Here is an 11,492-nt window from a genome sequence, read left to right on the forward strand (position 1 = left end):
TCTCAACCACTGCGCCACCAGGGAAGCCCAAAGCCCTATTTTTAAAAAGCTGCTGGACGTCATTCCAGCTGTAGAACAAGAGCATCATTTATGCTATTGCTTTGCTTACTGTAATAATTTTCAATATTGAACAATTCTGCCATTTACAGGTACTATTTGTTTTTGTATTTCCCCACCTCTAAGTTCATGATTCCACCCTAATGCTAGCTAGCCATTTCTGATGTGGCATTATAAAAATTACTCGAATTAAACTGTATTCTCTCTATTTTTTAATCTGAGGATTTCTCAGTGCATCTCAAGGTAACGAGAATTATATGTCATAGTTTTGATGGAGTTTTGGGCAAGGTTTAATGATAAATTCGGTTAATGATGTTAATTGGGCAGAGAGATGTCTGAGCCTCGCTCCTCATGGATCTCTGGAAATTGGCACCAACTGTAAATGGGAGGAGAAATAAAGTCATAAAGCCTCAAATCAGGGCCCCAGACACTGTCCTTGCCTCTAGTCCCATATCCATCCCTTGGGTGGAAGAATTCAACAAACAAGGCAGGGATGAAAAGGCATTGAGTGAGGGCTCAACTTAGGTCTTAAGGGTGGACATTACCTACAGGGGAGATTTAGGAATATTAGATATAAATGACGACAAGATGTTTGTGTAGAACAAGCATCTTGTAATATTTTTAAAGGGTGGACATTGAAATCTCAAATGTACCATAGAGCAGATAAGAGGGAATATTTACAGAGTAACCAAGTGGCAAATTTTTACTAGTGAATAATGAACTTTGCTGATATCAGGTTATGTGGTTGGGTCTCAATCCTGATAAAGGAGTTTGCTGGGGTGTGTTAATGATGTGGACATGGCTCTTTCCAAAGTGATCATTCTGGAAAGAGATTTCCACACCTTAAAGCCAATATAAAAGGGAGAAGTTGCATGGGCAGCCTCATTTGCTCCAGCAGCTTCTGCCTTTCAGGCAAAATGAAAATCCTTGTGAGTATTTGTTTATGTTTCTTTACACCCTTATGGTGGCTGCTTGCAGAGAATGCTCATATCTAATATGCCTTGGCTTTCAGGGGTCTCAGACAAACACTGCATGCTTCTAAACTTCTGTGATTGAATTAATGCTGTCTTTGGCAGGAATAATGTTGAATATTAATTTGTCCATATTTATCTGTCCATTGTCTGTTTCTTGAGATGTTTACTAAAAAATTACAAAGAAAAAACATTGGAAATATCTAGGGAACTTTAATTTGTAATATTTTGGTAATAATTCCTTATTATGAACTTTGGAGGAAATGTAGGCATTTTAGGACAACTGTATTTACTATCTAAAGGAGAAGTAGTGGGCTTCGCTGGTGGCGCAGTGGTTGAGAGTCCGCCTGCCGATGCAGGGGACACGGGTTTGTGCCCCGGTCCGGGAAGATCCCACATGCCGCGGAGCGGCTAGGCCCGTGAGCCATGGCCAATGAGCCTGCGCGTCCGGAGCCTATGCTCCGCAACGGAAGAGGCCACAACAGTGAGAGGCCCGCGTAACACACACACACAAACACACACACACACACACACACACATACACACAAAAGGAGAAGTGGTGATTTTAAAATAATAATATCCATAATAATAATAATAATGGCAGCCGTCATTTCCCAAGTGTGTACTAGGCCCTATGCTAAACATTTGCATGAATCATTTCATCCATTCACTTAAGCAATTCTATGAGCTGTGTAGTATTGCCCCATTCTATAGGTGAGGAGACTGAGGCACAGAGGAATGTGATTTCCCCAGGCCAGTAAATGTGGGATTTAGTCTTGAAATTTCCCCATCTTAGGCTCCACTTACCAAGCAATCATGGCAAAGTAATCCTGCCATGACCACTGCAGCTGATCCCAGCCCTGATCCCATTCTCCCATAGCTCCACATTGCGGTACTCCATGGATGGTTAGTTGACTATGTTCTGATCCAGAATGGAACTCCTTCCCCCAGTCTCTATCCCTTATTCTCATTGAGCTATTGAAGGAGAAAGCAAAATAATACCTCACCGTAAGGTGTTAAAGACTGTCAGCTTAAAGAGTCGCCTCTCCCAAGGTATCTTGATTTTTTTAGAGGATACCTAACCCTAAAACACAAACCTGGAACAGTGGTATATTAATCATGGTGTTGGGTGAGGGGTTACTTGGGGGCAGGGGACACTTCCTGAGCTCTCGCTAAGCATACCACTAAGGTGGCTAGCCCTTCACCCACCTATTCAGACCTCTGTATTAGATCCATTGAACAGAATACATAGGAGTGTCAGAGGTTGTCCAGGAGTCCATGTTGTCCCTATGCAAGTAGGCAGGTTGGACAGCTGCATATAGGTCCATGTTAGACATTCTACCCCCAGTCACCAGCAGAAAAATGTTATTGGTGAGATGCAAAAGGAAGGAGGAAAATCTCACTGAGAGGTCCTAAAAATATCTGCCTTCTCCTTCATCAGCAATTTCGATGACCGTGCAGTACACTGTGATGTTCAGAAGAGAGAACACAAAACTGGGATCAGCATGTTGGATGAGTCTCTCATATAACTGCACCAAAATGTCAGCAGTGCCTCCATGTCAGTCTCACGGTCTGCTGGCCTAACACTTGTCTGATGGTATCACTAAGGAGAATGTGGAGGTTTTCCTTGATGTCAGCCTCAAAAGTTAATCATGCCTCCAGGCATCGGATTTTCATAGTTTGCCTTTAGGAATCGATTGTATCTCTATCACCCATGAATCCACTTAAATCTGTCTTACTCTCTCAATCTCAAGGAACTAAGTAATTTTTTTAACCAAAAAAACAAAACTTGACTCCTGTATACTAAAGCCAGTGTGAATACCACTAGGGTCCTCCCCTTAGTAAAATGAGTCCTTCCTCACTGCTCACCTCCCCCAAGTTTTTTTTTTTTTTTTTTTCTGGCATAAGAACTATGATTTCTAGAAGGTTGTGTTGTTAGGAAGGGTTGGGAATTTGGTAACAAAGGTAGAACCTGTGTCTGAAAAATAGCATGAACCCAACAAATGCCTGTCAAATGAATGAGTGTGTGTTTCACATTTTGGAAGTGGGCTGTTGACCATCCATGACCTCCCACCAGTGTCTTAAGCATATGTTTTCTGTGATATTTGTGCTTGTCTTGTCCAATGTCACCTCATGTTCCCACCCTAAGTGACAGCCCTATTGTGAATAGATGTGACTGGTCGGTTTTTCAGGTGCTATTTCTGGTGGCACTGGCCATCTTTGGGACACAATCTCATGGATATGAGGTGAGTTGGTTCACTATAGACTTTATATCTTAGAGGTATTGGGAGAGGAAAAAGAAGATATGAGATAATGTGAAGGACAGTAGAGAGTCCACATGTCCTATGTGGGATGAAATTCCAGAAATAACCAATAACAGAAACAATGAGGTTGATTATTTCTTTCCAATCACAATACCTTAAAAAAACATACCCCATTGCTTTAAATGTGGTTAATTTCATTTCTCATGTAATGCCATTGCTTTGCCCATATATAATGCAGTGAACTATGAGGAAGACCTTTGCATTCTAATTTTAGCATGGGCTTTTGGTCTGGGATGCCAGTGGAGACGTTTCAAAGTTCAATCTCTTGTTTGAAGCAATAGAAGGCTTTACTTTGCAGAGAGGGCTGCCTTTCCAATGCACATAGTTTATGAAAAAACCATTATGTCTTTTGTCAATCTAGGTTTATAACATCATCAGCCCAACTGACAATGGTGGCCCTATTCAGGAGACAATGACAATTGACAATGAAAAAAATACCGCCGTGATTAACATCCATGCAGGATCATGCTCCTCTACCACGATTTTTGACTATAAACATGTAAGCAGCAATATTTTATATTCTTCAGGAATGCACTTCTAAAGGGTGGAGGGGCAGCCATTTATTGTGCATTTGAATTCCAGGATCTATCCTTGCAATTCTTTCACAATATCCTTCCTTCTGCTTTTCCCCTTAAATAATCAAGCAATTAATTAAAAACCAATCAAACAAAACCATTTCTAATTAAAAAATGTGATGAGACAGGAAGCATACAAATTCGCTTGACCTTTTCAGGTGGAAAGCACAATCATGTTGGCTAACTACAGGCTCAGAAAGTGCCTGGAAGAGTGACTAAAACCCAAGGCCAGGCCTGGCACACAGGCTCTCAAAAATATTCGTCAAATGACTGAATGAATGAAGTAGGGCTTCTAATACAAAAAATTATACAGACAAAGAACAATAATGCAGCAAACAGTCACAAAGTAGCAGAAATCCAGAACAACTCTACACAGCTGACTATGTGTATGCAGTAAATCATACTGCTTCTGGAAGAATGAAAATATCTAAGCTAAAAACATTAAACTATTTCCAAGTTTCAGTTACTGGTATTAACAATAAATCTCAGGAAACTTATTCTGTCCTTGATTCATTTATTCTTTTGTTTGTTTTCCATTTGTTCCACCTGGGTGACGAGCCCGCTTTCACCTATGGAGAGAGCTATGCACTGTGGATATAAGTAGTCTGTAGTCCGTTGCACTGGACATTCGAACGTGACTTTCTTCTCCTTTTCTTATAGAAACCTCCTCACTCCCTCTGCCCCACTGGTAGTGGGAGTTCTACGACACATTTGAAAGCATAGAGTCTTTGAAAGATATGCTTTACAAGGAAGTTGTGCTGAAATTCTTTTTAAGCAGATGTCAGGGAAATCACAAAAGTATCTTTAAAAAAAATAGCGTGAGGATAGGTGAGAATTTGGTTAAAACCTCTTCCACTATCATCAGGTTCAGCCTCAGTCAATTTTTGGATTTTAAGGACTGGAAATTTGTGAGAACTGAAAAATAGGAACTAGAAAGATTTATAATATTTGCACTCTTATAGGCTGTATAATTATTTGGAACTATGTACAGAAAATTCCACTCTGTATGAAGATTCCAGAAGGTTCCTTTTGGCTCCAAGGACCTCACCCTCCATTGTTCTTCCAATCCCAACTTCCTCCAACCCATCCTAATCCAGTCTTAGGTGGAGAAAAGATAGAAGATGGTAAAGGAGGGGAGGGGAGAATCAATGAAAATGTATGTGTGGTGGGTGTGCAGGGTGTGGGTATGTTGAGGAGAGCTTCTAAAGCATCACTGTCCAGTAGAACTTTCTGCAATGGTAGAAAGGCTCTATATCTGCATTTTCCAATAGGGAAGCTACTAGCCACTTGCGGCTACTCAGCACTTGAAATGTGTGATGGAGGAAATACATTTTAAATTTTATTTAATTTGAATTTAAATTCATATGGCCACATGTGGCTGGTAGCTAACATATTGGAAAGCACAGTTCTAAAGAATACCGTATTTACTCCAAATTGAGGAAAAGGCAGAACAAAATCAATAGAAAGGTACAGAGAGCGGCTTCTTCTCAAGCTTTCAAACCCCAAACTGTAGACCCAAAACATGAAAAGTGGGGCACACATCGTGGGTTTACACAAATTCAGAGATAGAAATGACAAGTGAAAAAGTAAAACGACTATGTAAAAGAAGTCGAATGGATAGAACTGACTGCAGCTTGAAAATATCACTACGCATGCTCAAGGCTTTCCGCAAGGCCCATCCTCACCAAGCTCAGAACCCAGGGAACTGGGAGGGGCAGTAACTGTGCTCTTGCTGCTTCAGGGCTACATTGCCTCCAGGGTGCTCTCCCGAAGAGCCTGCTACATCTTGAAGATGAACCATAAGGCCATCCCTGCTCTGGACCAACTCCAACGGTACATCTTTGAGGGGCAGGTAAGTCTGGGGTAACCCTTAGTATTCCCTGTTCTTGAGCCAGGGAATACTGGTGCCCATAGAGAAATGAAGAGGGTAAGGGGAGAAGATCATAATATCATACCTTATTGTGGCTATGGTACCCTCCACTTTAAAGCATCTTCACATTTATTGATTTTAGAGCAGGAATAAATCTCTTAGCTTGAGCTCCACCCTACAGCCCCCAATACAAAAACTTACAATAAATTCCAGTGTCTTTGTAGAAAGGACTAAACATTCTCTTCTCAGAGCAAGGCTTTAAGAAATAGTGATGGGCAGAAAAAATGAGTGATGATATCCAATGACACAATGGTGCAAAGAAATACAGCATAGTGAGAATAAACAAACACTGTGTGAGGCTAGGAATCTGAGATTTATTTCTCCTTTTGTGTCTTTTCATCGGGCACAGGATTCACCCTCTCTGGGTTTCATTGTCACCAGCTGCAAAATAACATTGGTAATAATGAGGTTTCTCTACAGACCAAGTGGTCAAAAAGAGATGATATCTTGAGATTCCTGACCACCTCCTGTTTAATAATTCAAAAGAGAAAAAGTCACAATTTAGAATAAATTACACCGGATTATGTCAATTTATTTCATACTATTCCACTCCTACTGATCTAGGCTTTGAACAACATGTTCTCCGACAAATACATCTGGGTCAAGTATAACCCACTGCAGTCTCTGATCACAGATGTGGATTGGTTCCTGTTTGGATCACCCATCAGGCAGCTCTGCGAACATATCCCCTTGTACAAAGGGGAAGTGGCTGAAAAGACACGTGAGTACCAATAAATCATTCCTTCACCAGATATTTTCTGACAGCTCCAATATGTCAGCCACTCTTCCAGGTGCTGTGTGAAATACAAATAAACATGAAACATGACTCAGTTTGGTTTACTTTGGGAATTAAATATCTACCATGTGTGGAAATAGTGCTAAATGTTAGGGAGAGACAGAAATGAAACAACTCTGCCTCCAAGGAACACATAGTCTGATGGAGAAGTTAGTGACTTAAGACAGAAGATGGAATAAAAAAGATTCATGAGGACAAATGAAAAGCTATTGGATTCTCTAAAGTACAGCATGGTAACTCTGGTTAATAATATGATATTGCATACTTGAAAGTTGCTGAGAGTAAATATTAAGCATTCTTACCACACACACACACACACACACACACACACACACACACATACAAGTTACATATGTTAACTACACAAGGTGTTGGATGTGCTATCTTGAGCTTTTACAATGTACACGTATATCAAATTATCATGTTGTACACTTTACATATATACAGATATACTTGTCAATTATTTCTCAAAAACGTTTAAAAATAGTCTCAGGATCTAAGATAAAATTGGTCCAAGAAAGAGCAGGCAAAGTGGACTGACAGGGAATAAAAACTGATTCATGCAGGTAACATACATCACTGCAGTCATTACTGGTATTTTTACACAAAATTGCTAAGTATGGCAGAGTGACAGAGTGAAAGAAAAGCTAGATCACAGATGACGAAGGTAACAAGAGAAATTCCCCAGAGTAGTGGAAGGTAAAGAAGAAAAGAATTAGCATTTATTACCTATCTATTGCCCAGAAAAAATTAAGATATTTTTACTTTTCATAAGGTCATTAGTACTTATAAGTAAAGGCATGCAGGCATGCCATTAATGCAGAATGTCATAGCATTAATCGAGTTGAGCCAGAGAGCACTTCTGGGAATTGTCAGTATATTTAAGCTAATATATTATTATTCTTTGCAATACAAGTATAGCTAAAATCTTGGGGAACATGAAATTACATGTACACCCCCTAGTCAAGACATTTACAAAAGGGCATTGGTTTGCTGAATTCTAGTAATTTCTTAATTCTCTTTCTTTAAAATTTTCTCCCCTTTTCAGATGATACTTGTGCTGAAGGCTGTGCAAAGGCTGGGCTCCTGGGCATCTTGGGAATTTCCATCTGTGCAGACCTTCACATTTAAGGCATCAGCCCACTGGTTTCATCTTTTCAGAGAAATACACGTTTCCACTCAACGGCCAAATTAAATTCTTTGTCAACGTCCCAACAAATTTTGAGATTCAGTAGTAAAACATAAGTACGATATTTATAGATATCTGGGTGTTTTCTTTTCTTGTAAGCAGCAAAGGGAAGCCAAACAATGTTTATGTCAATATATAGAAGGAAAGAAATTGCCAGGATTTCAAGTAAAGTGCATAGTGTGAAAATTCCCAGGTAATATATGTGAGTCACATACAGTCTGGTCAGCTATGTACAAGTCTTCAGTTTTGCATTTGACACTTAGACCAGCTGCCCATCTGTCCAACCAACACACTGGGCAGCCTAGGTAGAGCAGGGGCTCAGGTGGCATTGACCTTCACCTAGTGAAGGGGATGGATTATTTATACCCTTATCAGACAACTTGACTGCTCAGGTGAAGAAAACTGTGCCCTCTGACAGAGCACCCAGCTTTGAGAGCCATTCACATACCTTTTAGCTCATCAAAGCAGTAGACTCAAACTTAATAAACACTATCATGATATATTTCATCCCAGAGTGAGGAGAGAGAGATAGAGAGGAACACACGTCACCCAGAGAAAGATGCCCATTACTGAAAATCTTTACAGGAGTGAGGCCCTAACTGGGAATGTCAAGTCAATATATAGAAGGAAAACAATTTTTAATATTTCAAATAAATTGCATAATGTGGGCAAATTCCCAGATTGTATGGTTGGTTATCATATGGAGTAGTCAGCGAGTGCAAGTTCAGAGCAAAGAGGAACTACTTTAACAAGAATTTCTGTCTTCATCAACTGCTCCTATTCCTAACACTATACATCTACTCCTTAATAACCGTTAGTACTGGGCTAGGTATGCTGGCAAAACTACAATAGTAAAGAAAGTTAAAATAACTGAGCTAAATTCTGGTGGGGGTGGCTGCAATTTATTGTCTCATCTCACCATAGAAGGATAGGGATATTCTGGTCTTGGTTGGGTAGTTAGAACTAGAGGCTTGAAGGTGGCCAGACTATATTTTTCCACTTTAAACTCTCGTTCTCTCTACATGTCTGCCTCAGGATCTGACACTGGCTTTCTCCATGGTGGTAAAACCAACATCACTCTGAGCCCCAAGGTCCCCATCTTCCTTGTGTCATCATCAGAAAGGAAATGGACTCTTAGTTCTAATTTCAGATTAGCTTTAATTTAAAAATCTCTGGAAAGGAGCCTCACTGAATCATGTGGGTACACGTTCTTACTCCTCTGGCTGGGGCTGGTGGGAGTGGGGTAGGGGAAGGGTTGTGATTGGCAACTTTCTTTGGAATTTACTGCTTAGAACTGTGTTATCCTTATTAGTTTTTATAATATTATTACCATTTTAAAAGCAGAAAATTTAAAAAGCGAAACTCAAAACAAAACTTTGAGTTCTGCTTTTTCCTACTTCTGCTTTCCTTAAATCAGTTGACCCTACTCAGTTCTGGTGTCATGCTGAATACCTATTACAAGAAGCAGGTGGAATAGGCCAGGCACATGCCTAAGAGGAGTGAGTCCAAATGTAAGCTAAAAGGAAGCTGGGGCTCCATTAAACCTTCTCCAGAAAGGAGCCCTTTCTTAAGGGTTGGGGAGGGAAGATATTAATTCTGTTTTTGTTTTTGTTTGCCTCAAGGTATTTCTAGTTTCTCTTTTGACTTCTCTTTGACCCAATGGTTAAGAGTGTGTGGTTTAATTTCCATGTACTTGTGAGTTTTTGTGTTTTCCTTTTGTTATTGCCTTCTAGTTTTATTGCACTGTGGTTGGAAAAGATTGGGAAAGATACCTGGAATGATTCCAATCTTCTTAAATTTGTTAAGACTTGTTTCGTGGACTAACATATGATCTATCCTGGAGAATAGAATAGCATAGAATCCTGTTCCCTGTGCGCTTGAGGAGAATGTGTATTCTGCAGCTGGTGGATGGAATGTTCTGTATATGTCCGTTAGGTTCATTTGCTCTATAGTGTAGTTCAAGCCTGCTGTTTCCTTATTGATATTCTGTCTGAATGATCTACCCATTATTAAAAGTGGGGTATTGCAGTCCCCTAGTATTATTATATTGATGTCTACTTCTCCCTTTAGATCAATCCATATTTGCTTTTTATGTTTAGTGTGTTGAGTGCACATATATTTATAATTGTTATATCTTCTTGGTAAATTGAGCTTTTTGTCATTATATCACAACCTTTTTTGTCTCTTGTGACAGTTTTTGACTTAAAGTCTATTTCATCTGATATAAGTATAGCTACTCCTGCTCTCTTTTGGTTCTCATTTACACTGAATATCTTTTTCCATACCTTCACTTTCAGCCTATGTGTGTCCTTAAATCTAAAGTGAGTCTCTTTTAGACAGCATAGTTGGATCTTGTTCTTTATTTATTTAACCACTCTATATTTTTTGATTTGGATATCAAATTTTCGAACCACAACAAAGCATCAAGGATGCTAGAGGAGCTTATCTCTCTAATAAAGCTGGCCCAAGAGAGCAGGCATGATCCAGCATATGAGTGTGCCAAAGGTATTTTTGCAGAAATCTTGGTGAGGCTTGTAGATGGGGTTCTTATTTCCTATGACGTTTTGTTCCTCACAGTAAATGAAACACAAATGGGATATTACTCAGCCCTAAAGAAAGAATGAATCTTGCTATTTGCAACAACATGGATGGACCTAGAGAGTATTATCTTAAGTGAAATAGTTCATACAGAGAAAGGCAAATATATATAATTTCACTTATGTGCGGAATCAAAAAACAGAACAAATGAACAAACATAACAAAACAGAACAGACTCATAGATACAGAGAACAAAAAGGTAGTTGCCAGAGGGGAGAGGGGTAAGGGGGATGAGTGAAATAATTGAGGAAGATTCAGAGGTACAATCCTCAGTTACAAAATAAGAGCATAGTATGGGGAATATAGTCAATTATAATGTAATATCTTTGTATGGTGACAGATGGTAGCTAGACTTATCATGGTGATCATTTTGTAATGTATAGAAATATCAAACCACTATTTTGTGCACCTGGAACTAACAGTGTTGTAGGTCAATTATATTTCAATTAAAAAATATGTAAACACTTGGAGGAAATACATCAAAATGCAAATGGTAGCCTTGTAGAATGAATTTGGGAATGTTCCGTCCTCTTCAAATTTTTGTAATAGTTTGAGAAGGCTAGGTATTAGTTCTTCTTTTTATGTTTTGTAGAATTCCCCTGTGAAGCTGTCCACCCCTGGGCTTTTGTTTCCTGGGAGTTTTTTAAATTACAAATTCAATTTCACCACTGGTGATTTGTCTGTTCAGATTGGCTATTTCTTCCTGATTCAGTCTTGGAAGGTGGTATGTTTCTAGAAATTTGTCCATTTCTTCTAGGTTGTCCAATTTGTTGGTATATAATTGTTCATAGTATTCTCTTATGATTTTTTGATATTGCTTGTTGTTTCTCCTTTTTCATTTTTTATTTTGTTTACCTGGGTCCTCTCTCTTTTTTCGTTGATGAGCCTGGCTAAAGGTTTATCATTTTTTTAAATCTTATTTAAAAAACTGGCTCTTGTTTTCATTGATGTTTTCTATTGTTTTTTTTGTCTCTATTTTATTTCCTCTCTGATCGCTATTATTTCCTTCCTTCTGCTGACTTTGGGCTTTGTTTGTTCTTCTTCTTCTAATT

General features: G+C 39.1%; 1 protein-coding gene across 1 annotated transcript; it reads left to right on the forward strand.

Annotated features, from left to right (window-relative positions):
- The first annotated feature begins 974 nt into the window (after nucleotides 1-974).
- GKN2 (gastrokine 2) lies at nucleotides 975-7,784 on the forward strand. The gene is made up of 6 exons (XM_060169924.1): nucleotides 975-986; nucleotides 3,221-3,274; nucleotides 3,714-3,851; nucleotides 5,669-5,779; nucleotides 6,422-6,578; nucleotides 7,702-7,784. Exons 1-6 carry the CDS (start codon nucleotides 975-977, stop codon nucleotides 7,782-7,784), a joined length of 555 nt encoding a protein of 184 aa, XP_060025907.1.
- Nucleotides 7,785-11,492: the final 3,708 nt, after the last annotated feature.

Source organism: Lagenorhynchus albirostris, chromosome 13 (assembly GCF_949774975.1).
Source record: "Lagenorhynchus albirostris chromosome 13, mLagAlb1.1, whole genome shotgun sequence".
In the NCBI taxonomy this organism is placed as follows: domain Eukaryota; kingdom Metazoa; phylum Chordata; class Mammalia; order Artiodactyla; family Delphinidae; genus Lagenorhynchus; species Lagenorhynchus albirostris.